General features: G+C 39.8%; 2 protein-coding genes and 2 non-coding genes across 4 annotated transcripts in view; 2 read left to right on the top strand and 2 right to left on the bottom strand.

Annotated features, from left to right (window-relative positions):
• The window catches only part of LOC119653458 (nuclear pore complex protein Nup88), a 339,096-nt gene that overhangs the window by 236,251 nt on the left and 80,746 nt on the right, over positions 1-22,099 (bottom strand). The window lies entirely within an intron of this gene.
• Trnai-aau lies at positions 5,298-5,371 on the top strand. The gene has a single exon. It is a non-coding gene; the product is annotated as a tRNA-Ile (tRNA).
• On the bottom strand, positions 5,471-5,544 carry Trnai-aau. The gene has a single exon. It is a non-coding gene; the product is annotated as a tRNA-Ile (tRNA).
• On the top strand, positions 16,379-17,796 carry LOC119653459 (brachyurin-like). Its single transcript, XM_038058070.1, has 5 exons — positions 16,379-16,555; positions 16,621-16,858; positions 17,067-17,242; positions 17,308-17,412; positions 17,482-17,796. Exons 1-5 carry the CDS (start codon positions 16,393-16,395, stop codon positions 17,784-17,786), a joined length of 987 nt encoding a protein of 328 aa, XP_037913998.1. The 5' UTR covers positions 16,379-16,392; the 3' UTR covers positions 17,787-17,796.

Below are 22,099 nucleotides of genomic sequence, written 5' to 3'. Positions count from 1 at the left end.
TCATTCCTTTTGTCGGCGTAGTGAAGGGTGAGGTTGGTTTTAATGAGATTCCAATCTAATGGTGTCCCATACATATTGAGGACTTCGTTCGCTTCTCCAACAATTTTGTTGCGAATGGCCCTCAATAATAACTTGCCATATGGCGTTCCATTTGTAACATCGATAAGGGAAAGTATTTCGTCGACGTTGCCAAGGAAATCAAACAGTAATCGCGGGTTACCCTCGAATCTTGGGAGATCCTTGATTGCGTCAGGTACCCGTAATGAATTGAAAATATCTATGGTTGTAACCTGAGGTTGCGAACTTGTACCTGGGTTAGCCATTATACTATATTCTATTTTGTATTCTTCTTCACTTTTGAATAAATTGGTTAATTTCGAGATTGAGCCAATGATTGATTGATTTGGAACACTAAGATTATTTTCACTCGCGGGAGATTTTATATGAACACTATCGGATTTATATTTTCTTAATTTAGTAGGAGAGTTATTAAGTCTAAATAGCCTAGGAAGCGTGTTATAGGGTTTTGAGGATGGGGATTTCGATTTGGATGGGAGAGGCATATGACCAAGAACTTACTTGAGTATAATGATCAGTAGGACTCTCATAATCCTTGCTTTGTTTGCTCGAGTAGCGATATGCTTTCGCTGAGCCTGCTCTGCGCAACAATTATCCTTTGTCACTTGCACTTGCACAAATTAGCACACTGAACCGTAAGCGATCAACCGTCGCGAACCGATAATCCTTCGGAATGGTTTCTGCGTACTAGGAATCCTAAATCGTACCGTCCTCCGCCCTTACTTTTGCGACTGCGCCAGTTATGTGTCTGATAGACACGTCGGATAAAAAAATAAATAAAACGGAATTTTGTTTAGGAAAGAACCGTTTATTTCCGTGGTAAAAACATTACTGACTTTCATTTCATTCTTTACAATATTTTATAACATGATTATGCTGATTTTGATAATGCACATCCGGCATGTGCTACATAGAGTTTGTTAGCCGGAATGAATGTATTTTATTTCATTACTGTTAAAGTGCAATATTGCTTTTATTAGGTGCATTTGGTGTATTTAATTACATTTGAATTTAGGTGCATTTGGTGTATTTGATTACATTTGATTGTGGGAAATTAGGTGTCTATGCTATTTGTTATGGGGACATAACTCGTGCGAGGAGAACTGGAATACAGTGAATCACATGGTGGGTGGTTTTGGTGCAGTTTGCGAAAAATAGGAAATAGGAAGGAAGCGAGGAAGGCGCGGTAGCGAATGCAATCGGGAGAGGCTAGAGCTATGTGCATTCCACGACGTAATACTTTACGATGGTTTCGCGGGGAAGAAGACAGGACTTAGGAGGTGGTTTTTGTAGATTAAAAATCCCACACACTGGAACATTTACACCCGTGTCTTTTGAAAATTTCCACCTCCGAAGAGAAAGATGGGCAGACCGACAAATGGAGGAACGATTTCATAAAGTGGTAAATATTTTTTTCCAGCTGTTGCAGAATTTTTAATTTTCATTTTCACGTTGTCGAAGTTCATATCGTTTAGCAATGTAAAATTAAAACCTTTATGGTTTCAGAGAAAAATTTACGTCTACCTGTCCCGCAATTGAAGAACTCTAGTTACAACCTCCAAGATAACGCAACCACACAATCTTAGTCACCAATGAGACATTCGAACTTCAGGCAACGATTGAGAGACTGGCGCTTAAACATTCTGCCCATCGTATCGTTCTATGGAATACCTTTCCAATCATAGCACTACGCCGTGGACTATATAAACATTTTAAAGTCACACACAGTATCACATCCAGAATTTGTTTCTCTCTGGCGTCTGAGTGAGCCATGCCCACTCAAGTGCCCTGATACTGAAGTCACTCGCGACCAGGATCCGCCCATCCTTGCCCAAGATAGCATACTCCAAAGCATCAAGTCTGTGTCGTAAGTCTGGCATCATCTCATTCGGCGTAAGATAAACACTGAAAAACAATAATCCTAAACACCGAATTCAGACAAAGCCGTCCCCTCGACCGTGGGCAAGAAGCCTAAGGAGGGTGCGTCCCGAACCCAGATGGCAGCGGTACCTGATATGCCAGGATGCCAATGATGAGCACTAAATCAGCTTTTGTCTCCGTAGCGAACTGCGCTAGCAACTCGTGAACGGTTGCACTCCGGTGCATATTGATTTGTAGGATGCGAATCTTGTTGACCGCGTCCTAGCTCTTTCCAGTTCTACTCTGAAGACTGAACACCAAGCATGGAAAAAACAGTCCGCGCAATCCATCGAATTAAAAAGCATAATTCCTCATGAACCGATGCAATTACAGCCAAACTGATAAAATGTGGAAGCGACCAACTACACCAAGCGACTCATCAACTTATAATGAAGGGACAGTGAATCAATGAAAAATGACGACGATTAAAAGCGAGGCATTATCTGTCCCATAGATAAAAAGGGAGATTGGGGAATGAAAGGGAATGCAGCAATTTATAGAGGTACCACTTTGCTAAGTATTATCTGTAAAAGCTTCTCCGCTATCAAGCTAGGCCGGATAGCCCCATGCGCTCAGAACATCATTCATCCATACCAATGCGGCTTCACTTCAGTCAAATCCGCAAAAAATCAGATCTTCGTACTTACCTTCAAGCCACCTATGCTAGCATATCCAGGGTAACACTGCCCAAGGCCATGAGAGAATTCGGTATACCAACGAAACTAATAAGACTAACTAGGCTAACTCTGAACGATGTGCGAGGCAATAAAAGCAGCAGGATCACTCTCACAAAGAAAGAAGAAAAACTGCAAACTCTTGGCCACATTCGAGAGAAGAATCCTCCGAAGAATTTGCATGAGGATGCATGATACTGTAACCTATATAACGGCGAATTTTTTTAGCGATATCACGACCATCTGGCTGTGGATAAACCCGGCTCAATAGGTTGCGGTAGGCGGATCGTTTAATCCGTATGGGTGAGGATTATGTAGTCCGCAGAGTCTATGGTAGAAAAAGAAGATGTGGCAGACCGTACCTCAGATGGAGCAATGGCGTAGGCTAGGACACTCGACAGCTTTGAGGGATATCGAACTGGTGCACCTCGGCGCAAAAGCGAGATGCCTAGAGTTTTTTTACTAAGAGAGGTCTAGACCGGATACCGGCTGTTGCGCCGTTGATGATCATGCATGGATGGAGGTTCACAATTCCAGCCTTCTTAACAACTTTCGTGCTAATAGGTCCAATCGTTTCCAAGAAAAGTATATGTGACAACAGACAGTAAATGTAATAATGTTTTGTTTTACGCAGCACTTTCCAAGATAGTTGAAATACATCATCGATTAAACAAACTAAGGCGCATCAACTAAGAGCGCCAGCGTGAACAAGACCAATAAGAAATTAGCCTCTAGAGTTAAGAGAAGGCTGAAAAAATGACTCTCACTGTTAGTTACATCAGCTCCCAAATTTCCAAAGTCGACAGAAGGGTGGCATGATGCAGTAAGAAAAACAAGTCGGAATACCGCGCTTCAGGATAAAGGTTTTGTGTTCATCTTATGTAAGAAACTTCAACGTATATTTTTCTATCCGTATATGGCTACAAATCCAGCATATGGTATTCCTTCACCATTCATTCATTCATTCATTCTTTTCCAAGACCTACAAGATATACGTACATATTACAGCCATAGGATATTACCCTCACCCTAAACAAACAAACTGCCTATTTCCGAATACATATATATACACGTATATAAATTGATCGTACCCATATTTCCGATTTACTTGGTGCCGAAAAGCATACATATGTACATATATAGGACACATATTAAATACGGCTGGTTTAATGAGAGATATATCTATCTGAATTAGACACTACCCGCAAACTTCATTATACTGTATACCTACATACACACATGTCTGTGTGGAGTAATTGATATTCATATATAAATGACTATGGTCACGCAATTCGTGCTAACGAGAATTCACTTGCCAAGATTGGTCTGAACATCAAAGTCGATGGTAAACGACCAAAAGGCAGGCCTAAACAACGGTGGCTTGATACGCTGGATGGGGATTTAAAAGCCTCGAGATTGCACCCAGATCAGGCATTCGATAGAGCCAAATGGCGAAACCGATCACGACGAGCCGACTCCGCTTGTGAACGGGACAAAGGCTGAAGAAAAAGAAGAAGATATATAAATGACTAAAAAAACTAAAACAAAATAATGTGGTATTGACCAATTGATATGGGATGATGACGTCATACACGTAGAATGCACAAAAAATGGCAAAATTTCACCCCCTATAACTTTGTTAATAATAGTTGGATTTTCTTCAAATTTGACCAAATTACATTATGCATTGCATGTATTATGTTATTCCTTACACCCATGCCAAATTTTGTACTTTTGGTATGGACATAAGGGAGATTGGCGAGTAAATTTCTAACAAGTGGAAATATATTATTATTAACTTTATTTGTGCAAATATCGGAACCGGATGTATTTTGAGGCCTAGATTTCGTAGAGATGAACCACTTTGATTTTTTTCAGATTTTCCGGTTGGGTAGATTCTGAGAACGAAGCCTGTTACACTTTTTGATTGCCATATTTTGCGCCCTCACTCCCCTATGTTTCACCGGATATCAAATATGTAACCAGTTTCAAAAAGCGCTAATTGAGCCCTTTCATTTGTTATCTCACATGACCCCCCTACACTCAACACAAAATGGTGCCACTTGCTGCATGTAAAGGGAACAATAGTTGACACTCTTACCAATTTTCGTGACAATCGGTCCAGCCGTTTCCGAATAAATCGGGTGTGAGAAACAGACATACAGACATCGACTCGATTCTAATAAGGTTTTGTTTCACACAAAACCTTGAGTAACAGAGAATGGAATGTATTCTGTAATGTAGCCAATCGAGTATATTTTAATTAAAAAAGGAAAAAAAAATAAATTTTCTAAAGTAAAAAGCAGAAAATAAGTCGCCGAAAAACTGGAGTATTGGGAGAATGTACACGTAGGACAAGGACCAAAAGAAATATGTTCACTATATTCATTAAATATATTACTAATAGCTTCAATTCGAAGAAGATTATAAATTCGATAGCCGGAGTGTCAATACTGCTTTCGCTATGATGGAACCAATCTATAAATGATTTGTTGTCAAACCCAGCTTCGATTATAAGCTTTTTAGGTAGATTCTTGAACAGTTTTCTAGGAGGACAAGTCACTGCTAATCTTGGCTTCTTGAAGGGAGTGCACTTGGAAGGAAGCACCTGCCAGCCTTTCATGTGGCCCATTAGCTCAGTTGGTTAGAGCGTCGTGCTAATAACGCGAAGGTCGCGAGTTCGATCCTCCCATGGGCCAGCAATTCTTTTTTCGCATTCAATGTTTCCCATAAACCATGAAGGTACATACATTATTAAAATTAGATACTTCAATGCCTGAATAACAAAAAAGATATACTGGCCCATGGGAGGATCGAACTCACGACCTTCGCGTTATTAGCACGACGCTCTAACCAGCTGAGCTAATGGGCCTTGATGTTAGCAGTTGACGTGCTGGGATTCGCGGCTATCCGCTCCAATGTACTAAAAATAAACTAATGTGTATTCAAATAGCAACCCTAGTGTGAACAAAAGATAATCAAACTAGACGCATTGACTTTGAGTAGAAGATGTGTGACGACTTTCTTATCTTTCGCAGATTTCTGATGGCTAATTTTATTATATTTTTAAACAGGTTATCAGTTTGTATTCGTAATTGGTGTGAATTTGATTAGATTCTATCTAAGCAAACATCTCTTATCAAATGATTTGATGCATCTATTTTTTTTTAATCTTCAAATAAATCAATTCGAATGAAGACTGAAAGCCGAAGATTTATCTACAACGAATATCTTCTCACCGGCACTCATATGTCAATGCGTACATACTGAGACATTACATGCAACTTTCTTAAAAGAAAGTTAATGGTTCGAATGAGTTTGGCAAAAAAGTAATGTTTCTCCAATGAAAGATTTTTCTTATGAGGTTTAAATCTTGTCCTATATATAAAAATCAATTGCTGTTCGTTAGTCTCGCTAAAACTCGAGAACGGCTGAACGGATTTATCTTATCTTGGTTTTGAAATGTCCGTGGAAGTCTAGGGAAGGTTTAAAAGGTGAGAAAAAATCGAATAATTGCCGGTAAAACCCTAAAAGCAGCAATTTTCTTCTTCCCATATAAACGTTTTTTTCTAAATAAAATTTAGAGTCAATTTGAACTTTATTGATATTCAATAAAGTTCAATCACTCACTGTGTTCATCGGACCTCAAATTACAGCTATGAAACGGACAAATTTTTTAACGCAACTAGAAATATTTGGCAACCAAGTGACAATCTTTTATTTCTAAAAAGACATTGGAAAATAGAATTCCTTTTTTAGTATTTTTGTTTCTCACCGTTAAACCTTCTCTGAATTTCCATAAATATTGGGTTGGAGGAAAAGAAATGTCGTATTTTGTCAATAGACGGCAACACTTAAACATATCTCGTGTTGTACTTATCGCATCGGATCATACTATACGGCGATTTGAAGACGACAATCTGTGCTACAAGTGTCTCTTTGACAGTGTTGTGATCGTACGTTTCAGTCTCAAGTTATAGCGCGTCAAAGATGAAGTCCACCAAGCAAGAAATTCGTCATATTTTACGTTTTTACTACCTGAGAGGTAAAAATGCAACGAAGGCGGCCGAAAAAATTTGTGAAGTTTATGGGTCTGATACTGTAACGATTCGCACAGCACAGCGTTGGTTTGATCGATTTCGCTCTGGTGTAGTGGATGTCGAAGATACACCCCGTACTGGTAGGTCAATCGTCGTAGAAACCGATAAAATCGTCGAAATCACCCAAGTAGACCGGCATATGAGCGTTCGCTTGATTGGCCCGGAACGGGGTATAAATCATAAAATCGTTTGAAACCATTTGCAGAAGATTGGATTCCAAAAATAGTTGGATGTTTGGGTGCCACACGAGTTGACGGAAAAAAATCTCTTGGACCGAAACAACGCCTGCGATGCACTGTTGAAACGGAACGAACACGACCCATTTTTGAAGCGGATGGTGACGTGATGAAAAGTGGATCCCGTACAAAAATCTCAAGCGAAAAAGATCGTGGTCGAAGCGCGACGAGCCGGTCCAAACCATCGCCAAGCCCGGATTGACGGTCAGGAAGGTTTTGCTGTTTCTTTGGTGGGATTGGAAGGGATTCATCCACTATGAGCTGCTCAACTATGACTAGACCCTCAATTTGGTCCTCTACTGTGAGCAACTCGACCGTTTGAAGCAGGCGATTGACCAGAAGCGGCCAGGATTGGTCAATAGGAATGGTGTTCTGTTCCACCGGGACAATGCTCGGCCTCACACATCTTTGATGACTCGCCAGAAGCTACGGGAGATCGGCTGGGATGTCCTATCGCACCCACCGTATAGTCCGGACCTGGCACCAAGTGATTACCATCTCTTTCGGTCCATGCAAAATGCTCTTGGTGCTACTAAGTTGGCGTTAAAAGAGGCCTGCGAAAACTGGCTGTCTGAGTTTTTTACAAATAAGGAGGGGGGGTTTTATAAGGGGGGATAATGAAGATGCCCTCTAAATGGCAACAAGTTTGGGAACAAAACGGTGCATGTTTGACTTAAATCGGATAATTCTAAGTATGTTAAATAAAGCGTCAAATTTCGATCACAAATACGACATTTCTTTTCCCCCAACCCAATATTTCAAGACCAAACTAGACTACCTAGACCTACACTACATATTAAGTTTTGTTACAAATTAAATTTCTGAACGCAACGATAATATTTGTCATTAGATTTAACAACCAACTAATATGTCAATCCATCCTGTTGCACTTTAGAACACGGAAAGAAGTATTAGGATATCGCGCTACGATATCTATAAGTGCGCGAGAACTTTCTTTACTTTGGCGATTCTTTCTGATAGTGACATTCCAGGTAATGTGCTCTTTTTTTTGTATTTTGTGATTGTGACACTTTACTAGCAGTGAGCGAAAAATTTGATTTGATTATTTACAATTGACGATGGCGAGGAGAAGGCGACCTGACTTACGTCGTCGCAGTCAATCAAATGTGCGAAGAGCTACCTCACTTGCTAACCGCACTGATGACCAGAGAGAGACAGATCAAGAAAATAGTCGTATTGCTATGTCAGAATTGCGTTATTTAGTGAGTGATAATGAAGTAGATAGGCTTAGAATGCAACGAGTTCGTGCACATCAAACACAACAACAGCAATCACGACATAATGAAATTGATCGAATCGGCAGACGGAATGCTTCACAATATGCTTTTTTATTAAATACGGATTCGTTTTGTTTGTTTTAAAATTATTTTATACAAAAGTCTAGGTCTTTTATTTATCGATTGAGGCAGTACGAAGTCTGCCGGGTCAGCTAGTAATGTATAATTTCATCTGTGACTTTAAATTTAGAGCAACATTAAGCAAAGCAACTTATCTATCCACGATATCCAAATTTGTTTTGAACTTGTTTGAATCAAGCCTACAAAAAAACACTAGCATAAACTTTGTCCACAAATTACAAACATTGGTGTTGAAACTAAAGAAGTCTTAGCTTCCAAAAACCACTTAAATGCAGCAGCTTATTTATTAATTAAATATAAACGAATAAATTGCTAGTTGCCATCTGGAAATTTTCGATATTAATTGACTGACCTGGTGATGTACAGAATAAATATTTATAACCGCGTGGTTAACTCCAAGGAAATCGACTATCTGTGCCTTACCTGAAAATAAAATAAAAACGTTAATATCTGGACTCTTTAAAAGAACAGGTTTTCATGGTTTTCCTATTCCTAAATCATGAGTTCTGTACTGAAAATATGAGACAGATTAAGAGGGAAGATCAACTTATGGATCCTTGTTCATAAAAATCTTCTATTCATAATGAATGAGACATTCTTATGAAGATGTCAAAGTGAAGATCTCAACTAAGTTTCTTAGTGTAATTTAAAAGTGCTTTCCAAATCTGATCAGAAAGCGGAAATGGCCGTGGATTGGTCACATATTGAGGAAGAACGATAACTTCAATACAGGGTAAGGCGACGCACCAGAGCATACAATTCCAGTATGGGCGAGGAGTGAATCAGAAGAAGAGCAAGCTTCTCGAGAAATTGTGAAGGCATTTTAAGGGGGTCATCCTGTGTGAAGGCCGTTTTTTTTGGCTTTTTTTGTGAAGAACTGGATGGAGACACAAATACGAATTTTTCACCATAAATTTATTAATATCTTGAGCGTGCATAGCAATTTTTCCAACCCGATCGCATCCATCTCCAAAAAAGGCGTTTTTCTGCTGCCACGCAAGGAAAAAAGTAAACGACATTTTAAGGTACAGACTTAACTACAGTCCGCAAACTAGGATTATTAACAAATATTAAAAGAGCAATTTTTGGGGTCTTGTTAAACTTTTTTTTTGTGAATTTTAGTGTTTTTTCATACTTCTTCAATGAATAAAAGAAAACTACTGAATGAATCGCAATTATCCTAGTTGGCGGGCCGTAGAAATATGTTCCGAATAAGTCATGAAAATTTCAAAGAATCTCGTTGGATCGATTTTGGGCTATGGGGGAAGCCGATTTTCAACATGCAGTTTTGAAAAAAAACGCATTTAAAAAGTAGAATGCGATTTTTAGCCATAAAACCTTAACTGGGCATTAATCTGCTACACCTAGTCCATAAAACTCTCTCATAAAACTGTTTCTTGAAGAAACACATGTACAGCCTTGGCTTCAATTTTTGTCATTTTAGCGAAGTGATTCGAACGTCATTCGGACCGATAAACAGGCGCTTTATTACGGCGATCCACATAAATCTAGCATGTGACTTATCACGTTTTTAACGCTATAATTTCCGAACAACTCCGAATATCAAAAAATCACTTAGCCCATATATTCTACACTATATCTAGATACAATTGACGCAAAAAAAAATCGATTCCGCGAATTCGACACACGGGATGACCCTCCTTAAAAGCATTGCCAAAAATCGACATCGAAGACATGTATACGTGGTTGAGGCGGCATGACCCATAAAGGGTTTGAAATCGAAAGACGTCACAACGCATGAGCTGGATTATACGGAAATGCCGTTTTGCTGTATATACATTTCACAGTGTCAATGGTTTGGTGTGCGCCACAAGAAGAAAGCTAGAATTCCCTCATTTTAAAGAAGCTGTTTAAGAATAAATGTATGCATGAAGTCGACGAATTACAGTAACACAGTCTGTACAGTAGAAGTACAGATTCCATAACTTTACAAATTGACTTTCGTGTTTTGGACGTTTTCGATGGATTTCATTGATTGCTTTTCAATTAGCTAACACTCCTTTTGATTATGATGTCTAGTAATGGATCCATGTGTCATCCATCCATTAAAACTTCTTCTTATCGCGCTTGAACGACTCAGCGTTCTGAATCATAAAGGCAGGCACATGAATAGGAGATAGTAATAATGTTTACTGTCTGTCTGTCCGTCACACGCATTTTCCCCGGAGACGATTATAGCGATTGACACCAAATTTGGTGGAAAGGTGAGAACTGCAAACTTTCACGCATACAGTGAGTTACACCCTTTTACGTCGAATTTAAGGGTAGGTCCCCATACGTACAAAAGCGGGTCTCCATTTTTTCTCATGAAATATAATCATGGGGAGTATCACATGAAAGACCAAAACAGGTCTTAGTTTTGGCATTTGTTGGAAAGGTGGAGGGTACGGGGGTTGAAAATGATCATCTCTTTAAAGAACCCATTCTCAGAAACTATCCAACCGAAAAATCTGAAAAAAATCAAGAGTCTTTCACTATATGGTGCCCCCAAAATACCCCCCATACCGATATCTGTCCAAATAAAGTTAATAATAGTAACTTACTATAGTTTTTAGTAATTGGTTGCAAAACCCCCCCCCCCCCCCCTAAGTTCATCTTAACACCACGAAATAATATAGAGCATAATCCTACCAAGTTTCGTGGAAATCCCACTATTACTAACAAACTATAATAGGTCAAATTTGTCGCTTCTTTGCAAATTCAAGACTATGAATGTCAACATCACCCGAGAATGGAACTCTCACATAATTTTTGCATATATTACGTGCTACGTACTAATGGAGCAAATGCACACACATAGGGCTTTATATAACAAAAACACAACACCTTTCATACCTGAAGTATCCAGTTTCCGCTTTCCCGACTTGTTTTAATTCTTCTATAGGATGGTTATCTAAGATCCGAAACAAATGAGCTTGCAGTTGCAACTTTTAGGTCAAGAAAGAGATAATAAGACAAGTAAAAATGATCTCCTTGTTTTGGTAATATAGTGGAATCTCAGATGGAATGATGCCGAAAACCAGAAGCTGGGCAATGCAGATATGACAGATTTTGCTTTTTTTATAAAAGAGGTTCGAGGGGCTTACTGTTCTACTTGTATATAGCTGGAAAATCATCTGAACGTCATGTTTTCATGACTTGTACCATACAACATTTCAACATCGGCCTTGCACTTTCCAATACTATACCCTGTGGTATGGTTTATATTATATTTTACTCATTAGACAAATCCAGCCGACTTTTCGCCAAACTTATTATGTTAGAAATTATTGGCGTCAAAGACCCAGAATGTGTACTGAGGTTTCCTCACACTCCTTACAAAACGGAAATTGCCTGCAAATGTCAATGTCAAATGATATTTCTAACTTCCCCATGTGGTAATATAGTCGACAGTGACCAGTGAGTACTCCCACTATATTCCGGAGGTTCCTCTTGGTGAGATTTAAATAATCCTTTATGCGCTTGGGGTCACATACCCCCATAAGCATCCTGGACTGCTCTATTCCTGACAAGTTCGCCCAGTATAATACCCCTCAACCTTTCCTCTTCATTTTTTAATGTCGTAACCCGGAGGTGGGTTTGGATCGTGTAGAGGCCCACCAACCGTACCTAAAATACTCTCAATTAATTACTCAGTTTGTAAGTCATCATAACTGCGCCAGTAACTCTCATCGCAGCTTCTTAAATAGGTGTCTTCTTTTAGTTTTTTTTAACGGTAAAACGGTTCAATAAACATTAAGCATTCAACTGTGAAGGGTACTAATGTACATCGGTGCTTATTTGGGTGACCGAGGTAAAAGCCTGGCGAACATTAATTCTGAGTTTTGAGGATAATTTGATCACACACACACAACTGCTACTCTAGAGTGTTCATCATCTTTGCCATTACCTCACAAAAGCCGCAATCTTCAGATAATCGTTGATTTCTCATTTGGCGTTTCTTAGTATAGATCGGATTTCGTATGCAACCGCTGTGAGCTATATAAGTGTATACTGATATCGAACCATCGACAAATTAGGTGTCATTAGTGGAACTAAAACCCTGCTAAAGACAGGTACATAGTAAAGACGCATACTATTTAAAAGGGTAAGGATGACAAGCAAGTATAAGAAGGCCCTGTGAAAAAATTGAAACACTGACAGAAGGAATGAACCTCCAGAAAGACGCCTAATGAACATAGCAAAGAACTTCGATAATACCGGCTGGAGTGTATACTACAAGCCACAAAGCAAGCTGACCGCAACGCACTAATGTGAGGAGACCATGTATATCCGCAGAGAAAATTCAATCGCCACTACTTACAAAAGAAAACTTGCTGGTCTTATCAAGCACAATATAATACGAGCATGGATATGGGGTCTGATGAGAAAGCATTGCTGGCAACGCCATGCAGTGGAACTCACTCTCCCAATATGTCCGACGAATCGCCCTAAGAGTACTTCGTGCAGAACAATGGATGAGTGCAATCGTCTTCGGAAGTTCAGAATGGAGTTGAAGCGCATTTTAGCGAACCGTAAACGATGGTGTGTAGGCTTGGTCGACGTGCTATGTCCCACCAAGGGGTGAATGGCAATCAAATAGATACGCTGATGATATTAGTATCGTTCTTATAGTAAAATTCTTCGAAATTTGCCAGGGAGCTCTGCTCTCTTACGATAAAGTCCCACAAAAATCAATCCCATGACGTACGAGTAAGGGGAAGCATAACGAATAGGTAAAACAACACATTGAATATTGGATATATCAAGGCATGATAAGACCTGTGCTTATCTGTGGAGCTCTAGTATGATGGTCAAAGGTAGAACAAAGTCAATTTATAAGTTTTATCCCGATTACGAGTGCCGGGAAGAGTACACCATACTTGCCTCCAGGCATTATTGGAACTCTGACACAATTAGGATGTAAGGTTAGCAGCATACAGACTACAACTAAATAACATATCGGCATGTGTGGTACATGGGCGCAGTATTATATCTACGAAACTACAAGCCCCACTTTCAAAAAAGATAGCGATTTCAGGTAACTAAAGCTCTATCTGGTTTCAAAAGTTGAGACGTCAATAACTGGGAGCCTTGGAATTTTCGCCGGTTCAAAAAGAGAAATTGGTAAAAATAAGGGAATCAAATAGAAATGTATGCGAGAAATCTGTGCCAGAGGGAGTCTACGAGGGTAGTACAGGGATGCTAAAATGCATATTGTCTCCATCACCTCCATCTAAATTGAATTGATAGGACTTTTGATGGCAACGAAAAGCTTGATGCACTTGTAAGAAAAGGATTCCAGTCTGCTAGATTTACGGTTTAGGACTAGATTTAAAGAAAACAGAACTTCCGATGACTGAGTCAAATGAAAACAAGTCGAGAAACCGGAAGCTGGACGCTTCAGGTATGAAAGGTTTTGTTTGTTTCTTGTGTGAGTATATTTAACTATCCCATTTGTACATAGCCCGTTAAGAATATGCATTTAGCATATCAGATTTAGTACTTCGGGTTGTAAATTTACACGGTAAGGCAACTTTGAGCTACTGTAACTTTGTTACTAATAGTATGATTTTGATCAAACTTGGAGATAATATGCTTATGTTTTATACTACTACCAACTTTTATAACTCTGACATAAACTTAAGGGGGGTTTTACTCAATTTTCCCAAAAATATGGTAATATACTATTATTAACTTAATTTGAACAGATATCGATATGGAGAGTATTTTGGGGCCTGGGTACCGTATAGAGGCAGCTTCATGATTTTTTTCAGATTTTTCAGTTGGGTAGTTTCTGAGAATGGCTCCGTTAAAGAAATCATCACTTTGCACCCCTCCCACTCCCCGCCTTTTTAATAAATCTCAAAACTAAGACTGGCTTCGAAAAGTACTAATCGAGACCTTTCATTTGATACCCCGCATGACTATAACAATTTTTACACCCCCCTTTTACATGTATGGGGACCCCCCCTAAATCTCAACGTTGGAGGATATTACTCACCGGATGTCTGGGGGTCCACAGTTCCCACCTTCTCACCGAATTTCGTGTCAATCGGTATAGCCGTTTCTGAGAAAAGTGCCTGTGACAGACAGACAGACATTGAACCGATTTTAATAAGGTTTTGTTTTACAAACAAAACCTTAATGAACTGAGCAATTTGGATATCTTAGACTGATGTCCTTATCCATATTGAAAGTGTTCAGAAAAAAGGATCTTGTTTCAACTGCTGGATAACCAATAAAGACAACAAATGCTACCTCGCGTTTACGAGGACGTTGTCCCGAAACAATGGCACAACTCTCCATTATGACGTCTGAAATGAAGACATTCGCTATCGATATGACGTTGCTTTAATTACGGCAGTTAGTCTGAACAGAGCATAGTTGACCGGCGGGTGGAACGTGGGTGGGATCCGGCTAGCCTCTCAGTTTGGACTGTTCAGCCAGCCGGTGATCAATTAAAAAACGATTCGCCCATCTGACCGCAAAGGAGATAAAGCCCATCCACGGACAATTTTGCTGTCAATTACGTCTGAATAGTCCGCATTTGACCAGCGGCCGTAACGTGGATAGGATGCAATTGTCTGTCAGTTTTGACTGTTCTGAAGGCCGTTGATATACTTCTTTAGTTGCTGTTTGTTTACGCTATGAGAGAATTTAATTTGCATCGTTACCGCTAATCAACATTTTTTATAAATGCGCACAAACAGAAATACATCAAATTCTCGTCTTAAATCCTCTACACGTCCAGAGTTGAACTAATGATACGTGAATTGTGCATCCAATTCAACTGGCAGGCGGAAGCATTGCGGGCTCTTCCGGCGTAACCGACAGCACTAACTGTACGTGGATGGCATTTTTTGTATGCTTGCAACGCCTTTCAGGACCAGAGTTGAACACATGGTGTCGCCCGGCTTGACGGTACGTGAACGGTGTTTTCAGTCCAACAGTTGGCCGGATGGACTGTCTACCGCTTAGGCTTGACTGGCAGATCTGCCTGACCGTGCATGGCTGGCTTTATCAATAAATTGTATGATTAGTTCCCTCGATGTTACGTTCACGTCATGTAGTCTGAGCATTCAAATCGATGGGAAACGATACTAAAGTTTCAACCGAAATAGTGACGAGTTATATGGTGGTTTGAGGACTTCTCGACTTCACCCGGACCATGCGCGGGAGAAATGGTAAATCTAATTACGATGATCGAAACTCTGAATACAAATGGCAAAGGAGAATAATTTAAGGATGTAACGCTAGCTTGATGAAATCTTTTTAATGGTGGTGATCTCTTCCCTTTACCGATGTCCGTGTTCAATCTGACTCTCCATGCCTCTTTCTCATGCTCTATTTGATCGAGGTAGACAAACAGAAGTCTAGAAAAAAACCCGAGGTATTTAGGAGGACCAAGGGTGTGCCAGATTTAGGAAATTCAATGACAGTTCAAGATTGTTCTGGACAGTCAAACAGGAGGTTGTACTATGAATAGTGAAGCTTCTCCATATTGTAATTTAAGATAGAGCTCTATCTTTTAAGGTATATATCATTGAAAAAGATTAGTCTAGCGATGTTGTCATAATCAAAACATTGAAAGACCTACGACTCTCCTCTCTCTCGGAGCTAGAATCTAAGCACTAGAATGCATCAAATCAAGATTACAGCGTTTTCAACTCAGAGAGTCGCTGAAAGTCAACATTGGTATTTTTAGTTCTTCGATCGAGCAACTCTCCTCAACACTTTCTATTGTCGTTTATTTGAAATCATTAAAACCAATGATGTCGATAGAGAGTCATTAAAGAGTAATAAAATGTATCTGGCTCTTCTCTTGCTGGTTGGCGCATATTACCAATGATTGCTATCAGTAAATGATATTAATTGGATTTCAATAAATTACTATCACGATCAGAAAAAGTTGGAAAATTTTCACCACAGCCACGCGACTATAAAAGTAACTTGAAAATCTCGATCATTGGACTGTTTTGCAAACAATTTCCAGCAAGAAGCAATGAAAATATTAACTTTTTGTTATATTTCTATTTGTTTAGTTTTAGGAGGCGCTAGTGCCTTAAATTCAAAGTGTGAAAGCCCAGCAAGCAGCACGACAGCAACCAACACGAGCTTCTCAATTTCAAATGAATTGAAAAATGGAACGGAAAAGCTTAATCAAAGTATAACTTACTCAAACACAAAAAAAGTTGATAACTGATATCATAAAATATTCTTTTTATTGCAGAGATTAACCCGAAGTTGACTCAATTTAAAACTGAAATCCAAGATATTCCGAGGGAATTAACAGAACTGATGGAACTTTACCAGGAACGGATCAATGAGGGACAAATTGCAGATGATTGTGAATTTCCGTTCCAAGTAGGATTACAAATTCGAAGAAATTATACGAAACCTCAGTATTGGTGCGGTGGCGCACTAATCAGTCCAGATTGGGTTTTAACTGCAGCGCACTGTTTGGATAAGTACATAATATTTTCACTACAATTTATTAAAGAAGTTTTTCACTTCTAAAAATAAAAATCAATTTTCATTTGAATATTCGGTAGTTCGGGAACCAGTTGCTCTCTTTCTTAGTCCGAGAACTAGCTCTTGAAATGATGTATATCGAAAGTACAATAAAGTTTGTAATTAAGCATTACGTAGCCCTTAAACTGTTGTATCGATTTATAGCACAATATCGTTGACTGTTATATTAGGCGCCAGGAACAGAAAAGACGAATATGAACATGGTCGTGTCACTCGTACAGTTGAAATATATCAACTCACCCCTCATCCTTTTTGGGACAAAATTACCCTAGCGAATGATATTGCTCTAATTCGTTTAGTGCCTTCAATTGTATTGACAGGTAATCAATTATCATAATTATGCGACCTCCCTCAGTAATACTTATTTTCTATTTTCTCCTTTTAGACCGAATACACCCAATTAAGATGCCGAACCTGGGGATAAAAACTGACCTCTTCGAAGGATCGAAAGCATGGACAAGTGGCTGGGGACGGTTTTCGTCAAACAAAAGTAAGTGCATTTTACCTTGCATTTGAAGGATGATTCCACGATTTTAAATCCAACTTCGAACGTATTCAGAACCAAAAAAGCTATCATCATTGCTCCGATATACACAAGGACATATTTTGGGAAACAAGGATTGCATGAAATTCTTTCCGCTGTTGATCAAACAATCGAATATTTGTTTTAGCGGACAAAGACGTCGGGGAGTTTGTGAAGGTGACTCTGGTGGGCCACTTTTCGTTAGAGATACAAATGGATATCCGAAGTTAGTGGGAGTTGCATCGTTTGGAACTGGTTGTGGAAGTCGCAGTCCTGGTGTTTTCACTCGCATTACATACTATTTAGAATGGATTTCGTTTGTTACAGGGATCAACTTGTAGAATAAAACAGAAAAAGAGGAAAAGTTAGTTGATGAGTATTTATAATGGGAGGATATGTGAGCGGGAGGGAAAATGAGAATTTTGTTATCAAGTGAAAGGTTTGAAGGACTTGGCAGCTTATCAACGAATTTCGCCGAATTCTTCTTAATCTGCTATTGCACTCAATGTGAATAATTTTTTTCGCAAAGTTACCATCCGCAACGAATCATTATAAAGTTTTTGACAAGAGAAGAAACGATACCCGAAAAAGAAATACGGAACAAAAATTTTTCTGAAGGGGTAAAATGGTTCAAAATTTCGGTCAAGATTAAGGCCGGAATCTTCGCCTAAAGAACTAAGGAAAGCCGGCGTCTCAACGTTGATGGAATTCCTTCTCCAGTGTTCTTAAACCAGAATACAACAGTAAAGGGTTTGACTATTTAAGGTTCGTTAGGTCTTTCCTCCTAATGAGGAAAACACAGGGGACTAACCATAGATACGAATTAGGTGTAGAGGCCGCGGCTTCCCGACGGAAGTGGGATTTTATTCGCCTTTTTCGGGATTAATTTGATCGAATAATGCATTCTATAATGTGCAATTACTTTAAATTTCGCCGCATATTCCACATTATTGAATGCATTCGGGCGAATTGACGTGACAAAGGAGAATGATCTACCGGACCCGTCGACACTACTGTGTATGTTGCTGCAACATACTGCAACATGAACTCCAGAAGTTCAAAGCCGACCGTAGCGGCATCGAGACCTATTCATGGTGGACAGTTGATTAACGGCCGGTGAACTTCACGAGTGAGGAGTGGATGATGATAACAATCTGTCAATCCGCCATTCTAGTTCTGTCCGCCGACCAGCTAAGCTTTATCAAAAATCGAGGTCCCCAATGAGTCACGAAAATTGAAGAAAGTTGATGATTTGGAACAGCCGAGGAACTTCTCAACTCTGGTGTTAAGTTAGTGTCCGTTGATGAGAGAAAAATTTATGCAATACGCCAGTCATGAGGCTATAAACAAGTAAAAAGAGGAGGAGGGAAAAAGTGGCTGCGAGCAACATCAATAACGGTCTAAGACTAACATGCCGTCTTAACATGGCCCTGGAGAAAGTGATTCACCGCTTCAAATCCATCCAACTATCGGCCTATGCTGACGATATTGATATTATGGGAAGAACCACCCGATATGTACAGTCTACCTTCATCCAGATCGAGCAAGCGGCCGCACATTAATGAAGGCAAGACGAAGTATATGGTGGCAACGTCAGTCACAGAAAGAACAACATCGAATCGCACTGGTCAAACGAAAATAATGAAGATAGGAGACTACAACTTTGAGGCCGTTGAAATTTCTCCTATCTAGGATCGAAAATCTCAACCGAGAACAGCTATGACGATTAAATCCGCGCACGGTTGTTGGCCGCTAATAGAATCTATTTCAGCTTATAAAAACTGTTTCCCTCGAAACATCTCACCATAGGGTTAAAGCTCTTGCTGTACAAGACAATGATCTTGCCAGTCCTCCTGTATTCCTCGGAGCAAGAAAAATTGCGAACTCTTGGTCGCGTTCGAGAGAAGAACCCTCCGAAGAACTTTTAGCCCCCTACATGAAGATGCACGATTCCGTAGCCTACATAACGAAGAAATCTCTAAGCGATACCATGACGTCAAGTTGTGGATAAAATCCGGCTCAATAGGTTGGGGTGGTTCCATATGGATGAGGATGATTATGGTAGAAAATAGAAGAAAACGAGGCAGAACCTGCCTGAGATGGAACGATGGCGTAGGTCAGGACGCCAGACAGCTTTTAGGGTGAGAGATGGACCTAGGCGTAAAACCGAGATGGCTGCAGTTCCTTATTAAGGCAGGTCTAGACTGGATACCGGTTGTTGCGCCGTTGATGATGAGAATGTTCGATGGCGCGAGGCGAGCCAGCGGTGACAGGCTCCAATTGATTGTTGGACAAGACGTGAAAGTTTGGATGACGAGGAGTCTTCGGAAGATAAAGAAAAAGCAACAACGGGACCGATGAAAGCCGAATAATAGCGACATGAGGATTGCAGCTTGGTTGGTTCGCTGCTACCGGCCTTTCGTTAGCGCGGGACACATCCTTAATTTGATAACCTATTTACATAAGTATTCAGTTTTTTTTTTTGTTAATTTCATTTTGGCATGAATATACAATTTAATATAATGAATTAATTCTCTGGTCAGTTTGAGAACTTCTTCCTTTTCTCCTCCTTCTGTACCCCGAAAAACTTTAACTTAGAGATATCCTCCAAAATAATGGCCTGAGGATATCAAGGAAGGGAGCTCAGAGATTGCGCCTCAATAAACATCTGAGGCGGAAGAAATAGGGATCGAGACTGTGATCCATTGTGGATCTCACGTTCCTTGAACGCGGTACCCGCGGACCCACGGGTCGAAATAGAAACGTGAATTTTGTAGAATGGCACGTGAGAGATCGAAGCGCTTAAAGGAATTCTAACGTCAGAGCCGCTTTAAAGAATACTACATAATCGAGAATTTTCATTTGGTACCCCATATGACTACATTCTGTGAAAGAAAATTTTACATTTCCTACTTCAAGTATGGTATGGTATGGGGGTAACCTAACCAACGTTAAATTTTACTTACGGGACTCATGAAGGTTCAAAGTTCGGGGGATCCACACAGAAGTGCTCGTAATATTCTCGTAATATGAAGCAGGGAAACTTGGATGATCCTCTAGGGCGTTTAAGGATGACCTGACCTAATCTATCTTGACTATCGCCATGCGGATGCACCTACTGACGTGGATGCTTAGACGCGTTTACTTTCAGGTAGAGTAGGCAGATATGCAGAGAGAGTAAGCAGATATGTGATATGACCATCCAAGGGTAAAAAATTGCAATATGAACGATACCAGGAAATAAAACGGGGAATTTTCCTTACCATGGTAATAGACCAGCTGAATTCCCGCTGTCAATATCCAAAGATTTAGAGTCATAAGTATTCAAGGTGATGTGAAACTGGACACAGTGAAGGACCCATTCAAAAAAAGTTCAATACTTTACAAGGATTCCGGAAAAATATCATCCTGATGCCTAAACGGAACAAGCTTGGCGTGAAAACCTACCCAAAAATCCGAAAGAGAGCAAAACAGGAGAAAAAAGCAGAGAAAGTGATTCGCAAAAAATTTCTGTAAAAAAAAAATGTCTGTAAAAGGAAGTGAACCTTAAGTGGAGAACACGGACTAGAGAATGTAAGCTCCTTGTTAGGAGAAAGACAGGATGAAAGTATAAGGAACGTAAGCCACGACAATTACATTGCACGTGCCAGCTCTCACCTGCAATGCACAGTTGCACCTTCATATAAGGGTTAGGTAAAATGTAGAAACACATGGAATGCACCGTTATGGGAATCGAGCCAACCTAGAATATCACTAATAGGATGAAATTTCACGAAGAGAATTTCCCTTTCAAAATACCAAAAAGAACAGGGTAGGCTCTACTCACCCGAGATTTCAAATCGAGTCAACTGAAGATTGGATCTAATACACAAAAAGGGATGGATCTAATGCACAAAAGTTCTTAGAAAATTTTGAAGACGACCATGCAAAAACAATAAGGGAATCTCTGCTTGAAGCATATTTCCAATACATCCTAAATCAACTGGAACGGAAGTTATGGATAGCTTTCATCCAAAGGCTAGACTGTGTCATGCATAATAATGGAATATAGCTGGTATTTTTTTGCCTTGGTAATAGTTTTAGTTAAGCCATTCGAGGGTGTCGTTCTTACGTATAGAGGACGACGATTCAGACTTAAGTATACGAGGGACTCGCCTGAACTAATTTTTGCCATGAACCGAGATGACTCTCGGAAGACCTATATTCTAGGAGTCCCTCAGGTCGGGTATTTCCCATTGGCCCCTCATGAAAGTTCAATGGCGGTTATAAACATATCGCGGAGAGAGAGCTCCTTGTGAGCGTGCAGTAACGTTATACAATTCGGGGCCGTATTCCTTAGCCTTAACCTCTGATTATGGTCTCTAAATCATATGTACATATATGTATGATCACAATTAGTCAGCTCCGTTTGGAAATCAGTGGACAAACACAAGCTGGACTAGCGACTACGGGTTACATGATTCCCAGATTCCCTTTTGAGAAGGCATACCCTGCTATCAACATCAAAAGAGGATAACATGAGTTCTTTGGAATTATAGACATAATAATCTTCAGCGATGAGTCACGTATGAGAGATTATTATAGAACTCTCCGGAAAACTATGGTTGTATTCCCTGTAGTTGCAATGTTCGCAAAAAGAATGGCAATATCGCAA

Source organism: Hermetia illucens, chromosome 4 (assembly GCF_905115235.1).
Source record: "Hermetia illucens chromosome 4, iHerIll2.2.curated.20191125, whole genome shotgun sequence".
NCBI classification, from domain to species: Eukaryota; Metazoa; Arthropoda; class Insecta; order Diptera; family Stratiomyidae; genus Hermetia; species Hermetia illucens.
The sequence above is the reverse complement of the archived record's forward strand: the minus strand, read 5'-3'. Positions and strand labels throughout refer to the sequence as shown.